At 42.8% G+C, this 18,225-nt stretch overlaps 1 protein-coding gene across 1 annotated transcript in view; it reads right to left on the reverse strand.

Moving 5' to 3' along the window:
• Nucleotides 1-18,225, reverse strand: part of SETDB2 (SET domain, bifurcated 2) — a 23,470-nt gene that overhangs the window by 1,848 nt on the left and 3,397 nt on the right. Inside the window, exons 3-13 of the mRNA XM_009319953.1 lie at nt 15,219-15,341; nt 13,562-13,627; nt 12,652-12,754; nt 9,914-10,480; nt 8,271-8,390; nt 6,900-7,069; nt 6,242-6,470; nt 4,167-4,251; nt 3,067-3,175; nt 1,945-2,276; nt 668-756 (exon numbers count right to left, since the gene is read on the reverse strand). Of these exons, the coding sequence (XP_009318228.1) occupies nt 668-756; nt 1,945-2,276; nt 3,067-3,175; nt 4,167-4,251; nt 6,242-6,470; nt 6,900-7,069; nt 8,271-8,390; nt 9,914-10,480; nt 12,652-12,754; nt 13,562-13,627; nt 15,219-15,341 (1,993 nt within the window). The remainder of the gene's footprint in view (nt 1-667; nt 757-1,944; nt 2,277-3,066; nt 3,176-4,166; nt 4,252-6,241; nt 6,471-6,899; nt 7,070-8,270; nt 8,391-9,913; nt 10,481-12,651; nt 12,755-13,561; nt 13,628-15,218; nt 15,342-18,225) is intronic.

An 18,225-nucleotide genomic window follows, 5' to 3' on the forward strand; every position in this document is an offset into this window, starting at 1 on the left:
AGCTTCATTCATACAATTCATCTTTCCCCTCCTGGGTTTAGCTGCCACTTTCTTGTGTCTCACTGGCACCAGCTCTCTGTACCTCCCTTTCTATCATCCACTAAGGGAAGACCCACATCATTTGCTTTTAGAGGAAGTTTTCACCTCTGAGTATCCTAGTGCCACCTTCCCAGGACATGTTGGGCTACACAAAGTCTTGCTTCTCTTGGTAGCTGCGAGGAGAAGGCCTGGAGCCAGCCTGTTTGGCCCACAAAGTGTCTCAGCCTTAAGACCCTGTAGGGTCCAATCCTGCCCTATGGGACCCAGATCTGCTGGCCATTCCTTGAGACACAACACTGGGATCAGTGAGTCTTGGCTTTCAAAATGACCATGCTGAGTTAAACCTATTTTTCCACTGAAAAAGATTATCACTGAAATAGACACATCAAAATTAAGCTTCCCCACTTCACATTTCAGTGCAAAACTGAAGAAAAACCCATTAGTGATAATCAACAGATGTATTTCTTCAGTCTTTAGTGCACAGTAAGAAGTCACCAATAAGAAGGTAGTTTTATAGTTTCATGCTCTAAGCATCTGCCCCCCCTTAGCATAATTATTTCCTAATAACTGAGCACTGCTTTTTCTCCTAGTGCCTTGAATGAACAACATTAAACTTCCAAAAATTCACCTGTTTGTGAAGAACGCCACCCATGGGAAACTTCTGTTGTGAGTCTCTACAAACACACTCTGTGCAAAGAGATTTGGGCAGCAGCTGTGCTGTAAAACAGAATATTTGAATTAGAAACAGTGAATACCTCATTGTCTGCTGAAGAACCTATTTGACCAGGTATCTGTCACTAGTAAAGGCAGTTTCTTTCGTGCCTTCTCCAGACCACACAGAATCTCTATTACTCAATGCCATTGCCACTTATTTTTGCAGTAATTATGTCTCTTTAAAGTATTATTTCCATCGTATTGTGACAGTACTTTTGCCTAGGAAAACCAAGTTCTTCTATCAAGCTGTCCTCCAGAAATTTATGGTGAGAATTCATCTTTGATTCAGGATGCACCACAAATAATCAGTATGTGACAGATGTATCTTGCTGTCAGCCAGGGGAGCAGTGCTAGGGAGCAAGCAATAGATCAAATGATTGTGTATGTTGGCAAAGAGATATGAGATGTGAAAGGTCATTCAGGTGCACGTAGAACACGCATATGGTCATGGATGCAGAAGAAAGGTTTCAGCAAGATGCACTACTAATCTTAACACCATATTACCTCTGCAATGAAGAACAGCTTAAACACATGCAAGGATTTTGCTGTAAGACCCATACTCATGCCAATGAAGAGAAATAAGTTACTTGCAGAGTACATGCAGTGGTGTCTATGAAACATTCATCTTATTTGGAGGTACTTGGTAATTCATTACTATTTTTTGGCAAGTCAAAATTGAGAGACTTACTTAGCAGATACATACACAGTATGACAGACCACTTTCTGAACCCATGATTGAACGGTAGAAAAATTTCCTCCGATATCACAACACTTACCCTAAATCAGCACAAGCTAGAATTTACAATGGTTGGGGAACAAAAACCAAGGCTGGGAGAAGGCTTGTGGTTCAACAAAATGTGCCATTTGCTCTCTGGAGCCCCAAAAAGAGCTGTTCAAAAATTCAGGAGAAAGATGTCACTCATTACTGGGGAATATTTCACTCGGGAACCTAGTGGTGCCAAAAACTACAGCTGGTACGTAGCATGCATCATCTTATGGAGGCACTAACAGCTGGTGTGACCCAACCTGCTGTTCTGTCACTTCAGAGTACAGGGAGCACCACATAGCTTGCCTTGTCATTCACCTACCACATATATGGTTTATGTGCAAAAGCTTTCTAGTTTATGCAAATACATCATTTATTTATTTAAGCTAAGACAACTAAGAGAACACATGCAACTTTTGACTTACGTTAAGAAAACGACCCACATTTCCTTCTTTTGTGGCATCCAGTACATAAATATTTTCTTCATTAGCATTCTTCAGAAGTGTCCTGTCACCATCAGCCTCCTCACAAAATGCGTCTTGTTTTGACTGCCTGTGATTTTCCTTTTTGCAGTCAGCTTTTAGTGATACGTTTTTGGATGGCCCCAGAACACACGTGTCATCCAGCACACCTGACTTGCCACAATCAACACCCTGCAGAGACAGACTCTTTCCTTCGCGTTCTGCACTGTTCACATCAGCAGACTCAGTCTGTCTAATTTCCATTGGATGTTCTTCCTTCTGCTGCTGAGTGGATTCTGCCAATGGACACGTAAGTTATTTTTCAATGCTAGTTTAAAGCCAAAGCCTTTCCCTTGTTTGGCCCTGAACTCTTATCCACCCACCCTTCTTTGTTCTTCAAAATGTACGCAGCTGCCTTGCTATTTACAAGTCCATAACACAGCTACTGTTTTCCATGCCTCTCATCAATCCTCCCGCAAATGACTGTTTCCTGCTGCGGTGCCTAAAGCACTTGCTCAAGTCTCCTGTGAGTGACCTAGTCTCTCCCTTCTCAAATCCCACTCCAAATTGATTTCTTCCACATAGCGTTTTATTGTCATTCTCCACCTTAATTCCCGAGAGAATCACAAACTGTAATTAAGACAGAAACAAGATGCACAGGCAAATAGCATCAGTTTCACACTGCCTCTTCAGCTTGAGGCCCCCCCAGCCCCGCATTATATCCTGTTCAATTTTTGTTGGCTGGAACATGTATTGGGTGTGACACAATAAGATTTGCAAGACTGACTTTCCCACAATTGCACTGTATTTGAGAAGCTGCTGTCAGGACTGTTCAAGATGTCCCAAGTTCAACTTCGCAGGCAAAAGATCGCCCTGTACCAGCTAATGCATTGTAATATGCAAGGCAGCAATAATTTCTGTACCGCTGAGCTCTCTTGAGACAGCCTAAGCATTATATGGACAACATCATTCTACTCTGAGAATAGGCCTGCCTGCATCTAAAGACCACTTTCTACATTTTAAGTCTATCACCTGATGGAGCCCAAGTGTACTAAAAGCACAATATTTATAGCTCTGCAGACCTACTTTCTTTTCCTTTCTTTGTTCCACTGGTTAGTTTTGTTTTTCTTGACTGATGAATCTGAGAACTATTATCTTCATCTGAGCTGGCACTGTGCACCAGTGTATCAATTTCCTTTAAACAGAATAAAAGATAATGAAAAGGCTGTGATGTATTGTTGCTGTATGCAACTCTGGGTCAACACAGGATAGCAGGTGGGTTTTAGGACTCCAGGGTTGAAGTTTCAAACCTACTGTAATGCATGGCTATGGCTGAGTTTCAAAAGTCCATACATTTACTGCAATGCAACATTTATCTTAATTTCAAATTATCCTTCAGAATAACCCGGAAGGAGCTCCCCACTCAACAAAACATTCAAGTGCTTAAGTCCCAACAATTTCACCAGAATATAAACATGTTTGTGTAAGTTGCTCAACCAAAGCCCAAACATGTTTTCTACACGGTTTCAATAAAATGAACAGAAGTGGCAAGATTTCTCCTCTCCCACCACAAAAAGGCGATTAGTTATGGGAGCTCCAGAATGGACAGCACTGCCAAATGTCAGCATGAAAATCCCACGTGCATTTCTTAAGTGCAATGAAACCGATGAAACATACAGAGTAAGTTTACCCCAGTTTCCCTCCTTTGCACGTATTTGCAGGCAACACTTCACACCCAGGTCAGATCAAATTCTCCCAACTGTGCCACTGCATGAGAAAACTGCATCCAACTCCTGAGATTCTCTTCTCTCCCTGCTATGTCATTCTTTGGGGAGACATCACAAAAATATTATCGCTCTGATCCCCTAACTCTGCAGTCAGTTACAACAGAGGGTGGAGGGGGAGAACGATTTCTTAAGACTCTCAAGGCTGGAGTATAAAAGAAGGGTGGAGAAGGGAAGGCTGTGAGAGCAGTGCTGGTCTCAGGGAACATGTTGAAGGACTGATAATGGAGAAGGGATGGGGTACAGCTTCCAGCACGTCAGCTTAGCTCACAGTGTGACACAATCTCATGAAGAAAGATCATTAGAAGTATTTAAATGTATAAGATGAAAAGGTCAAAATTAACATACATATTCAGCACAGTGAAAAATGGATCTATTAAAGCCACTTGTTATTATTATTACCATTTTCAGTTGGTGATTATGAAAAACAACTGTTCTAGTTCCAGGCCTTCTCAAGGTTGCAATACTTAAATTCCTTGGATGAACCCTGTACAGAAAGGTCAAAAGGAAATTATAAGACAAAAAGACCCATAAGTAACTCTCACAACACACATTTCTCTAAGAGTCTCTAGTTCATAAAGAACAGACTACACCAGAGCCTGCAGTCTGGCCTCGCCCCAAGTTCTGTGACTATTTTGCCTCTAAGAATTGAGGACCTAGGTTAGGTTCTCAACAGTATTTGTAAAAAAAGAGTTGTTCATACTTTTTTGAGAGATCAACAGCTGCTTTTACATCCTTTCCCTGTTCTCCTGCCAAGAACCAAATTCTCTGTTGTTTTACTACTATTATATCAGATCATCTCAAAACAGAGCACCTACAGACAGAGTTTTGCCTTTCTCCTGCTACTACTTTCAACAGTTTTGACAGTGCAGCTTTCAAACAGGAAAGTAAAGATGATGTGGGAACAAAGGATAGAAAGAGGCACAGTGGGGGAGACAGTCAATATATGGCAGATATAGAAGATACTCTCCCACAAAAGAACCTCACTCCTTCACATCAGGAGAAGGTTGAGGAAGGACGGGAAGCAGTATCTGGCATATACATTTAAAACATCTAAAATCCCATTCATTTGGATTACATTCAGAGTGCAGTAGAAAACACTCATTTCAAAACCAATCTTAATATCTGTACAATGTCTAGCAATAAGTTAACAGTTCTTATTCAAGAAAACTTTCTACCTAAAACATTTATATGTGTTTTCGTTCCACGAAAAACATCATGGTACTTCTCTGGGCTACTGATAATGGAAACAAATGCTACTCTTTAAGGCTTTCCTAAGATTTAAACCCCCTTGTAAATTCAAAAGGTGCAGTAGCCACAAGAACTTGTGACATTATTACATGGTTACATTGTTTGTCCTTTTAAAGGCAATCTGTTTGGGTGAATGACATGTTTCTCAGATCAACTGGATTGTCATTTCTTAAGAGACAGAATAACACAGTCTTTTTGTCTGTCATATTTTCTACACAGCCCACATGCAAAACATTTTTATTCTCAAGAGAGGAAATTTATGAGATTTCAGGGAGTAGTGCAGTAAACGCAACTTTAAAACTGTGCTTCCCTGCAATTTTTAGTAACACCACTTAGTAGAAGTAAAATCTAGGTGATTGCTGATAATTATGCAATTTACAAAATTAGTAATTCATTAGGTTTCCAAGCTACCGAAATGCAAGTGAAAATATCTTGGCAGGTATTTTAAGGAGTTTCCATCTGCAATTTCATGGTGCTTCTCAAAGATCCACAATAGCCTTCTACTATGAAATGAGCAAGAATTTGCAATCATATATGAGTAGTACAAAGAGAGTGTTTACAAAGTAGTGTGGCAGAGCAAGGAATAAAGTTTAGAAAAACAAGCTCCTGACTTCCTTCTGAAAAGACTACAGCATGCTATTGACAAAGCCACGTGGTTATTTTGTAGTAATTTTATTTTAGGAATCCTGATAGGCTATGAGACCCTGACTGTAAAATGAAAACAAGACGAAGTCTTTTGCATAATTCACTGCAAAAGCGAGGTGTTGTCAGACTCCTAACGGGAAAGGTTAATACTCCTAGCAGGAAAGGTTATGTTACAAAGAACAAGAGGTTTAGAGACTGGGAGCAAAGGTCAGGACAGTTAGTGGCTAATTTGTTATCAAACCCTTCAGTGTCATCAAGTATGTTTAAATAATTTATCTCAAGTATCTTTTATTAATTCTTTCAAATTAGCATAATGATTAATGCCCTGAACAGATCAAATACACTCAGGAGATTAACTGGATTTCTAGAAAATGTCAAGTGGTACACACAGTAAGTAAAATTAATATAGAGGGAAAAACTCTGTCCCACTGGAAGAAATAATCAGGAATTAACAAAAAAGTTAAGAAAAAAAACCCACCCTCAGCTGAGGACACTCAGTTCTACTCTAAGTTTTACAAACAACTTTCTAGAATAGCAGAGTATTAGTTTTGTTATGCTTAAGTTTGCTTTGGTAAACTTACAGGGTTGATTTATTTTCATTATCCACAGTCTGAGACAAAGATTCCTGCTTCTCAAGAATGTAATTTTTGCCAGTCTGCACTAGTTCAACCACAGAGTCTGAACAATCAGTGTCAAGTTTTCTTTTTTTGGAAAAAAAGCCATGGCCTCTGTCATTCACAGCGCTCTCCTCTTTCAGCTCTTGACTGCCATCTCCCAGTACTTGAACTTCAGCTCTGCTCATTAATCTGCCTGGAAGAAAAAGAAAAGGTTTGGGTTTTTTTAAATTGTTTGTTTGCTAAGATGGGTCACACTCACTATCGCAGCTCAAACTTACATTAAAAAAATACAAGAACATTATTTGGGAAAGTAAAACATGAATGCATTTATACTGAAGGAAAACTAGCCCTGGCACGGGATGCACAGACCTGTGAGGGAAAAATCAACAGTCTGAGACAGGCTTTGCTCCAGAATGTTTTGGCTGTTTGTCTGGCACCATCACATTGCAGAGTTCTTCAAGGTTCTTCTGTCCGTTTGATCATCTTGCAAGTTAAGATTATATTGACTCACTTCTCTTCCAACCCCGTATTTCCCTGTTTGGTTCTCAAAAAAATTCCAGGGCACAGGCCACAGGAGAGGGAGAATTATGCTATACATCTTCCACAGGTCACCTTCTGTTACCTGAGTAAGTACAAACAAATGTCCCCTTGTCGATATCATCTAGGCAGCGGACACCCCAGCCTTTCTTCTCTGTGTTGAACACTTGCAACCTGACTTGAATGCCATGCTGTACAACTCTGTTCTGACACATGATCTTGTCACACCTGCACAACACACTACACTCATAAATTCTGTCAAAAGGAAGCAAAACAAAACACAATATAAAAGAATGCATTACCAAAACAAAGTTGCTATTATTAATTTCCCTCCTGAGCATTAATAAGGCAGTTGACTGAAAAGATAAAGACTCTGGCTAAAAGTGATTGTGCAGCAGTGCACTGAAGCTCATGATTGCTGTTTCATCAATTTTAAGAGTCTGTCAGCCAGATTTTGATATAAGTAGACAAGAAAAATAAGTGCTACCTTTTCATGTTATAGCAGTAAATCACACAGAAGCAGAAATCCCTGTGAAGCACCTCATTCTATGCTGGAACAGATTTTAGCAAAGACAACCTGTCTGCCCGGACCTCACTGTAGCTGTCATGAGTTTTAGGATTTAATGAAATAGTTCTAAAAGAATTCACAATTGTGGGGTTTTTTCCATTTGTTTCTGGGTTCACTGGCAGCTTTAATTCTGCATGCCAACCGTAAACTAACATCTCACTGCAACAAAGGACTGAAAGGGGCTCCTTAAGCCTGTGGGTTCAGCCCTTGGCTATTGCAGAAAGCTATTTTGCACAATTCCTTTCCTAAACACCTGAGGTTACTGGCATCTTCCCCAGGCCACATATTAATCCACGGGAGCTGAATAAGAGATAGGGCGAACACTTGCAGCAGCTTTGGAGACTCTTGGAAGAGTCACACATAACCAAGTCTGGCAACAGCAGCTGGCTGATATTTCTTTAGGACTCTGGTCCTACAGAGCAAATGGATGGACAAGATACAGGGCAAAAACCAAGATGGCTACTGCTTCCCACTTCGTTGGCCGATATATGCTGTACTGGTCTTGTGATATACCTCCTTCCCTTGTAGCAGGTTTCCTTTCCCTCTCCCTTCTCCCCCTGGCATGCCTGAATGTAACAGCATGTGGGCCAGATATGGCCTGAGCTCCTGGACCAGCTAATATTATGTTACTCTTCACACTCTTCTTGGACCTTGAACTAAGCTGTGAAAATTGCAGTATCTGCAGTACAAAAGTGTTTTTCCCTCTCCTACTACTCAAGTCACATTAATTATTTTTTATCATCCTGATATGTCAGTAAAATTGTGACAAAAATGGAAGGTTTCGGTAATCCAGAAACTGCAGTTATTTTAGTCCTGTAGCACTTACACTACAGGCGTAAAATAAGAGCATACAAATAAAATAACAGTTAATAGTTCTGTCTTTCTTACCCGCTAGGAACAGGTCCCTCCAGTCTTTTGTAACTGTATCCACGGGGTGTTTTACCACTTAGAGACAGAGAAATTTTACTACAGCCTCTTGCAGTTAGCTGTAGGCATGCACATTTTGACCTAGAAGATAACAGTAAAACATCTCAGAAGGTATTTGGGGCAGCATAAATCAAACATAAATCTAGATAATTTAAAATGTACTTCACGGTACACACACACGCACATACTTTTATATATATACCTATATTTTTCCCCCCACTTTTACTCCACAAGGCCATTTCAGGCACCCTACCCTTCTCTTTGTCTCTTGCCTGGTTATGCGTTCTTTACAATAATCACGTTCTCCCAACCCCATTCTTCTGCCAAGCTCTGTAAAAGGCACATGCAAACAGCTGAAGTACAACAGAAATTTATTATAAACAGGACACTGTCAAATGAATTGAATGAATGAATGAAAATCACCTGTTCTGGCACAGCATCCCAGCCTGCTAGCCACTACTTCGTTACCTTTCTCCCACCCTAGCCCCCAGGAAGTGAAGAATTTCACACTGCAGATTGGAGAACTCAAGCAATGATGCTGGTCTTCACCATCTTATGTCATGACAACTCCAAAGACCCACAGCGTTTGTGCAAACAGCAACGGACCAAATCCTGAACCCCAAAACCGCACATCAAAAGCATCTCAACTCTTGGGGGAGTTCAGTGCAAAGAAGCGTGCCATGTGCTTGCTGTTCCCCACCGCCCAGCTGAAACTAAATAATTACTGAAGCTTCATTATACCAGGCTGTGATTTCAAGCTTTTGTTAGGTCACAGGCAATTATGCTGCACACCAGCACATGCAACTGCCCTAGCTATCAATAATACAAAATGGATTCAAAAGCAAGTAACACCTACAGGCAGAGATCAGGTCAAAGACAAACACCCTTCAAGAAAGCTGACAAAATTATCACCAGACTTGCATATGTTAACTGTGGCAGGTTCCCACAGAGTAGTATGTAGCCCAGAGTTACTGGGCTTTAGAAAAAGACAGCAATGAGCGACACCATTTGAACTGCTCAGAACATAAATGTGTTCTGTGACCACAGAGTTTCATAGTTTCTGTTTATACAAGGGGAAGGATGGGATGGAGAGGTTGTGAACAGGGATGTTTCTTCCTCTGCCCTCAGTAACCTTCTAAGTCCCAAATGATCTGATCTCTCCAGGCTGTCCCACCCCATCTCAAGGATACCATCCCACAGCAGGAGCTGCAGCAGAAGTTGTCACGCAGGATCCTTCCCTGCCTGCCAGAAAAATGAGCCTTCCTCTGCTAGCACAAGAGTCTCCCTTCCCCACTCTTTTCCCAAAGGCAAGAGATCCGCTTGCCAGCTCCACCTGGAGGAGAAGGACTGCTAATTTGGGAAGAAAGGGAAAGGAACACAATAATCCACCTGTTGATTGCTTCCTTCCCTACAAGAGAGGCTGGACGGGTAGGAGCACCCAAGTTCTGGAGAAGACAAAGACACAGTGGTGTCAGTCAACACAGAGCATGACACAAGACAACTACCACAGATATTCCAGCAGCGTTGGTCCTTCACACTTACACCACCACCCTACTATTGAGGCATCATGCATCACTTGTCTGCAATTAGATTTTTATACCTACCTATCAATGCAGCCATCTGTGCAGTCACATGAATCAACAAATATGCTGGAGAAATTGTTGAGATAATATCCACGCGGCCACGATGCCCTCCGATATTTGAAATAAGGTAATCTTGCGCGGTCAAGATCATTACAGAAGGAAACAGGCACAGACTCGGCTCCATTGCTAATATCAACATCAAACACGAGGGGTTCGGGATTTACAGTGTTCCTGCCCAACAGTACGTATGTGTTGAAGGAGAAGTGATCAACAAATAAGAAATTGCACTCTGTTTCAAACAGGTAATTTTGCACATCTTGGAAGCTTCTCAGACTTCGGCCACAAGGAGCTTTATAATTCACATCCAGTGATTTTGAAAGGCAGTCTGCTTTTGCATGGCGTCTTTGAAAGTGAAACAGGATTGGTATCTTAAGAGGATTTTCACCCTTGTAGGAGCCCGCTGCTCTGTTGGCAAGACATGCACTAGAGCACTTATGGTTCTGATACTGCAGGTTTAAAGGTAAACCTTGAATTTTATTAGATGCTTCTTTACTCCCTGAACCTGTTTTTTCCATCTCCTCCTTTTTGCTATTTGGAATAAAAAAGAAAAAAAGAAAAAAGAGCAGCATCTTAGACAACAAATAAAATGCTCAGTTTTTTAGTAGTTCAATATTATCAGCGCAGGAAAGAAACAGCCCATTGCTAGAAGTTCAAGGGTTTCACTGAATCACTGTTTGCATTGTGTTACTGTCCTAACATCATATGAAGACATGTTCAGTGGCATTCAAATAAAAAAAAAAAAGGCAACAGCTTCTTCCCAGAAAGAACTTACATACTAAAACACAGAAAGGACATTTAAAAAAAAAAAAGATAGGAACGATATCTTTACCCCCATCTTCTAGATCAGTACCTGAGGCTAAATACAGAGAGACTAAGTCATGTGCCTGACAATCTGCACAGTCTGTGAAAGCCTGAGAACTCAAAAATGGTTAAGTCCTAACCCTGATAATTCTGGTAATACTCATGGATCTTTATTCACAGCCAAATGCCCTGTTTTATTTTGCAATGTTGCTAAGCAACTATCCATCATATCTGAGAAGTCGTGGCAGGCCGGAGAAGTTCCCACTGATGGGAAAAGGGGAAACATAACCCCCATTTTTAAAAAGGGAGAAAAGGAAGACCCTGGGAACTACAGGCCAGTCAGTGTCATGTCTGTGCCTGGGAAGATCATGGAACAGATCCTCCTGGAAGCTATGCTAAGGCACATGGAGGACAGGGAGGTGATTCAAGACAGCCAGCATGGCTTCACCAAGGGCAAGTCCTGCCTGACCAAACCAGTGGCCTTCTATGATGGAGTGACTACATCAGTGGACATGGGAAGGGCTACAGGTGTCATCTATCTGGACCTCTGTAAGGCCTTTGACACGGTCCCCCACAACATCCTTCTCTCTAAACTGGAGAGGTATGGATTTGATGGGGGGACTGCCTGGTGGGTGAGGAATTGGTTAGATGGTCGCATCCAGAGGGTAGTGGTCAATAGCTCAATGTCCAGATGGAGGTTGGTGAGGAGTGGCGCCCCGCAGGGGTCCGTATTGGGACCAGTGCTGTTTAATATCTTCATCAATGACATAGTGAGATCGAGTGCACCCTCAGCAAGTTTGCAGATGACACCAAGCTGAGTGGTGCGGTCGACACGCCAGAGGGATGGGATGCCATCGAGAGGGACCTGGACAAGCTGGAGAAGTGGGCCTGTGTGAACCTCATGAGGTTTAACAAGGCCAAGTGCAAGGTCCTGCACCTGGGTCGGGGCAACCCCCGGCCTCAATACAGCCTGGGGGATGAAGGGCTTGAGAGCAGCCCTGCCAAGAAGGACTTGGGGGTACTGGTGGATGAAAAACTAGACATGAGCCAGCAATGTGTGCTCGCAGCCCAGAAGGCCAATCATATCCTGGGCTGCATTAAAAGCAGCGTGGCCAGTGGGTTGGGGGAGGTGATTCTGCCCCTCTACTCTGCTCTGGTGAGACCCCACCTGGAGTACTGCGTCCAGCTCTGGAGCCCTCAGCATAAGAAAGACACGGACCTGTTGGAGCGGGTCCAGGAGAGGGCCACGAAAATGATCAGGGGGATGGAACACCTCTCCTGTGAAGAAAGGCTGAGAGAGTTGGGGTTGTTCAGCCTAGAGAAGCGAAGGCTTCGGGGAGACCTTATTGCAGCCTATCAGTACTTCAAGGGGGCTTATAAAAAAGATGGTGGCCGACTGTTTAGCAGGGCCTGTAGTGACAGGACAAGGGGGAATGGCTTTAAACTAAAGGGGGGTAGATTTAGACTAGATATAAGGAAGAAATTTTTTACGCTGAGGGTGGTGAAGCACTGGCAGAGGTTGCCCAGAGAGGTGGTGGATGCCCCATCCCTGAAAACCTTCAAGGTCAGGTTGGCCGGGGCTCTGAGCATCCTGATTTAGTTGAAGATGTCCCTGCCCACGGCAGGGGCGTTGGACTAGGTGACCTTTAGAGGTCCCTTCCAACCCAAACTGTTCTATGATTCTATGTTCTCATGTGGTAAATTAGACAAGTCTACTCAAAACCTCAGGTTTTGCATGTAGGTCAAGTTAGAAATATTTTCACTTTGAAAACTGTCAGGATTCAAACTGGGTTTAAAACTTTGAATTTAGAAATATAAGAGAGAGATTAAAATCTCTCTCAAATGCACTAAAGAATATGTCAAATAAGGAACTGGAATAAACTATTACACACACTGACCTGTGAGAACCTTCTACAAAGTTTGCAGTGTTCTCATCTGTAAGAAGACACTCCAATTTGGGTTTGGTTTCCTGTTTGCCATCTCCGTCAAACACATCACTTACTGAAAAAATTTGAATGCAAGCAAAAACTTCAGCAATCCACATTTCAATTTATAATCGAACTTACTTTAGTTACTAAAGAGATAATTGCCAAAATACATTAATAATAATGCATTGCTATGAACTACAGCTAACAAAGAGCATGTTAGCAAGTGCCTTACTAAAAACAGAAGCTGCTTTTTATAACTTATACAAAAGTCATGTGTTTGCATATAGGTGTGCAAGTGAGTGACCAGCTGACACACAACACACTCTCTCACACTTTCTCTCCTGATCCTCCTCTCCCTCCCTCTCGTCTCCTTCCCTTTCCCCAAAGGGGAAAAACTTAGGTGTGCATTGATGAACTTGAGGCAGAAATGCCCTTTTTCACAGACCATCAGGCGATTTGCACATTAAAATCTTCCATGTAGCTTTCAAAGTGCTTCGAGACAACACACATACGAAACACACGTACAGATTTATCTTCATTATTTGAGGTAAAATGGTGCCAGGGTATTACAGCTAGTGGAGCCAGGCACAAGATGACTCTGCTTGCAGCCAGCTCAGGTTCATCAGGGCTTACTAGTTCAAACTGTCTTCACTTGGTACAAGCCATATACACGTACACACAAACCACAGAAGTACAAACCCAGGTGAGAGTCCACAGTCTAGTACCTGAGGACACTAACAATTACGTTTTTTCCCTTGTAATGCTAACAGGCTTCTCAGATCTATTTTATTGATTTCAGCGAAGGGAAATAAGCTCCTAGTGAGTAAAACAAGACAAATTAAATCCACATACCAAATAAATACAATCGAGATGCACATACCATTTTTCAAGTTTAAGAGATCACCTAGATTAGCTTCATTCACCAATACCCAAGCCTGCCAGCATTCTACGCAAAAACCAAAACAAAACAGGTATGAAGCGTAATTTAAGTAATGATAATAGGGACAATGATAATAGGGACTACTAAAAGGGAAAACAAAGTGTAAGTCCTCCAGAGACATTAGTTTCCTCAGTATGCTAATCTAGAGCATTGCAAGACTCATACTATTAGAAACCTTTTGCACCACAGTCCTTAATAGACAAATCTATGAATTACAATAAAATTACAGCTCATGTTAGTAGTTGTGAATCAGCACTGAACATCCTCTGGCTTTTGGAAAGCTGCTGGAATGTTTCCAAACCCACACAAACCAGTAGCCTCCAGTGGCAGTAATATACGTAAACACAACGTAGCGTAAGTTTCTCTCTTTACTTCATCATCAGACTAGTCGTCATCTAGCTAAGAAGGGCTGGATCTTGGCAGACCAAATTAATGCTACTCCTAAATTGGTGGAAATGGCCTTCAGATAGTAAGAACACAAAGGAGAGACCAGTTCTTTCTCAACCTCTTACCCCATGCAATTAATATTACAAGGTGACAGACAAATGTTAGCAAAATCCATGTTAATATTTTAGTTTGAACTTTTTACAGAACAAAGCATAGAAAAATTCAAATTTAACTATGTCACAGATTCATTGTGTCATCTGGGGATTCAAGTTCAACTTTTACCTATGCATTGCTGTTGTGGTTTAACCTCAGCCAGCAACTGAGGACCACACAGCTGCTCTCTCACTCATAACTATTCTCATGCTAAATCCAAAACACAGTGCTATTCCGGTTACTAGGAAGAAAATTAACTCTGTCCCAGCCAAAACCAGGACAACTGCTGTAATATTTTGTCAGAAAAATCAAGATGTGGGAGCTCAAGTACACAAAAAATTGTGCCACCAATTTAGAGCAAGCAGTGCAATGCAGAGTGTGTGGCTATACCAGTTTAAGAGCATCTTACACTACTGTACGTTTTCTTGCACAAAAAAAGCAGTAAGATCCATAAATTACATTTACATGGGTGACAATAAAAAAAGTAATTTTTCTGAATTAAATAAACCAGTAAAAAGAAACCTGTGTACTGCTCCAGGCTTATCAGACTTCTGATTTTGATGTAGATTAAGGAAACTTATTTCCATGAAAATCAGGAACGATCTTAAATGCATTGCTGTCACATTTTTCTACTAATGTTTCAGGTTATAATGGTGTCTCCGACATGAAATAATACTTATATGATTATAAGCCCACCCCAAAACCATTCAGTTCACTGAGATCGGCTTGAAAGGCTAAAACTTCTGACGATAAACAAAACACATGGCACTGCAGATATTTCATTACTTCTCAAGAACAAACATTTCAGTTCCATGTGCTTAAGAGCCACACATTGTTTGAAAAAGTACACAGACAAAACAAGAAAATGGCAAAATGCATCTGAAATGATTACTTTTTTTTTAAAAAGCAGATATATTTGTAAAAGCGCTTAAAAACACCAACTACTAAGTAATTTAAATTCAGATGCATCTGAATTGTGGCAGATATCACACAGCCCTACACAAAGCAGGCCACAGCTCCCCTGTAGCCCAGCTTAACCATTACAAGGATTTCAAACCTTGGTTTGTGGCAGTTCCATTCTTGATCTTTTGCTTTAGCAACAGCAGCACATTTTGCACCTGCTCAAATATGACGTCCACTCTTCTACCTCCCAATTGTGTCCAAAACGTCTTCAAATCACCTGAAATGCAAATTTCCATTTACAAGTCTGTACAGCTCCCAAGAAGTCTAAAAACACAAGTAGCTCCTAGTGGACTTTTCAAAGGCTCGCACTCATTCGATTGGGAAGCACTTCTGAAAAACCAGCCAGGACAGCTGTCTTCTTTTGCAGGCTTTAATCTTCAGAAATCTATTCCTAAACTAATCACAAAAGTGAAACAGAAGTCAGGTGATGAACTGGAGTGGCTTCTGATGGTCCATCATGCTGCCTTCAAGTAACTTTTCTAGCATGTCTACAAAGGGTGCTGTGGAAGCCTTTCCCCAAACACCAGCAAATTAGTCCCACTATAAATTAGTCACCACTGAAACTCATAGAAATGACACAGGAGAATATTTTCAACCGAATGAACTGAACATATTATTAAACAAAAGACAAATTTGGAATTTTTTTTAATAGCTGTAACCTCCCTTAGTTACACAAGCTGACTATCCTGTCCCATCAATATTTTTTATATGTTTTCTAGGGAAAAAATGTTTGAAATATTTTCAGATAAAAGCAGTTTGATAAATTTTGTTCACCGAGTGATATCAGTTGCAATAATTAATACACACCTTATATCATGCCTCCTTCCTCCACTAGAAATATTTATAAAGAACATTTTGTTTAAAGAAATGTTTTTTAAGCTACTGGTTCAGAACCTAGAGGTGGCATGCCGATGCCGGGGTGAAATCGATAGTCCAGCTCAAGTGCATCTACACCAATGCACGCAGCATGGGCGGCAAGCAGGAGGAGCTGGAAGCCATTGTGCAGTGGGAGAGATATGACTTAGTCACCATCACAGAAACATGGTGGGGTGACTCTCATGATTGGAGTGCTGCAATGGATGGCTATAGACTCTTCAGAAGGGACAGGAGAGGAAGGAGAGGCGGCGGGGTGGCTCTGTATGTTAGGGAGTGTTTCAATTGTATAGAGCTCAATGATTGTGATGATGATACAGTTGAGTGTGTATGGGTAAGGATGAGGGGGAAGGCCAACGAGGCAGATATCCTGCTGGGAGTCTGTTATAGACCACCCAACCAGGATGAAGAGGCCGATGAAGCATTCTACAAGCGGCTGGCAGAGGTCTCTCGATCGCTGGCCCTTGTTCTCGTGGGGGACTTCAACTTCCCAGACATCTGCTGGAAATACAACACGGTACAGAGGAAGCAGTCTAGGAGGTTCCTGGAGTGTGTGGAAGACAACTTCCTGACACAGCTGGTAAGTGAGCCTACCAGGGGAGGAGCCTCGCTCGACCTGCTGTTTACAAACAGAGAAGGACTGGTGGGAGATGTGGTGGTCGGAGGCCGTCTTGGGCTTAGCGACCATGAAATGGTAGAATTCTCAATTCTCGGTGAAGTAAGGAGGGGAGGCAGCAAAATTGCTACCATGGACTTCCGGAGGGCGGACTTTGGCCTGTTCAGGACGCTGGTTGAGAGAGTCCCTTGGGAGACCATCCTGAAGGGCAAAGGGGTCCAGGAAGGCTGGACGATCTTCAAGAAGGAAGTCTTAAAGGCGCAGGAGCAGGCTGTCCCTGTACGCCGCAAGAAGAACGGGCGGAGAAGACGACCGGCCTGACTGAACGGGGAGCTTTTGCTGGGACTCAGGAAAAAAAGGAGAGTTTACCGCTTGTGGAAGAAGGGGCAGGCGACTCAAGAAGAGTACAGGGATCTCGTTAGGTCGTGCAGAGAGGAAATGAGAAAGGCAAAAGCCCAGCTAGAACGCAACCTGGCCGCTGTCGTTAAAGACAACAAAAAAAGTTTTTACAAATACATTAATGACAAGAAGAGAGCCAAGGAGAATCTCCATCCTTTATTGGATGCGGGGGGGAACATTGTCACCGAGGATGAGGAAAAGGCTGAGGTACTTAATGCCTTCTTTGCCTCAGTCTTTAGCAATCAGACTAGTTACCCTCAGGGTACTCGGCGCCCTGAGCTGGAAAACAGGGATGGCGAGCAGGATGAACCCCCCATAATCCAAGAGGAAGCGGTCAACGACCTGCTACGTCATCTGGATACTCACAAGTCTATGGGGCCGGATGGGATCCACCCGAGAGTGCTGAGAGAGCTGGCGGAGGAGCTAGCCAAGCTGCTCTCCATCATCTATCAGCAGTCCTGGTTAACGGGGGAGGTCCCGGACGACTGGAGGCTGGCCAATGTGACGCCCATCTACAAGAAGGGCCGGAAGGAGGATCCGGGGAACTACAGGCCTGTTAGCCTGACCTCAGTGCCGGGGAAGATCATGGAGCGGATCATCTTGAGGGCGCTCACAAGGCAGGTGCGGGACAACCAGGGCATCAGGCCCAGCCAGCACGGGTTTATGGAAGGCAGGTCCTGCTTGACCAACCTGATCTCCTTCTATGACCAGGTGACCCGCCTAGTGGACAAGGGAAAGGCTGTGGATGTGGTCTACCTGGACTTCAGTAAGGCCTTTGACACCGTCTCCCACAGCATTCTCCTAGAGAAGCTGGCGGCTCACGGCTTAGACAGGTGTACTCTGCGCTGGGTCAAAAACTGGCTGGACGGCCGGGCCCAGAGAGTTGTGGTAAATGGAGTTCAATCCAGTTGGCGGCCGGTCACGAGCGGTGTTCCCCAGGGCTCAGTATTGGGGCCAGTTCTGTTTAATATCTTTATCAATGATCTGGATGAGGGGATCGAGTGCACCCTCAGTAAGTTTGCAGACGACACCAAGTTGGGCGGCAGTGTTGATCTGCTCGAGGGTAGGAAGGCTCTGCAGAGGGACCTGGACAGGCTGGATCGATGGGCCCAGGCCAACTGTATGAGATTCAACAAGGCCAAGTGCCGGGTCCTGCACTTTGGCCACAACAACCCCATGCAGCGCTACAGGCTTGGGGAAGAGTGGCTGGAAA

This window comes from Pygoscelis adeliae, unplaced genomic scaffold (assembly GCF_000699105.1).
Source record: "Pygoscelis adeliae isolate BGI_AS28 unplaced genomic scaffold, ASM69910v1 Scaffold32, whole genome shotgun sequence".
NCBI lineage: Eukaryota > Metazoa > Chordata > Aves > Sphenisciformes > Spheniscidae > Pygoscelis > Pygoscelis adeliae.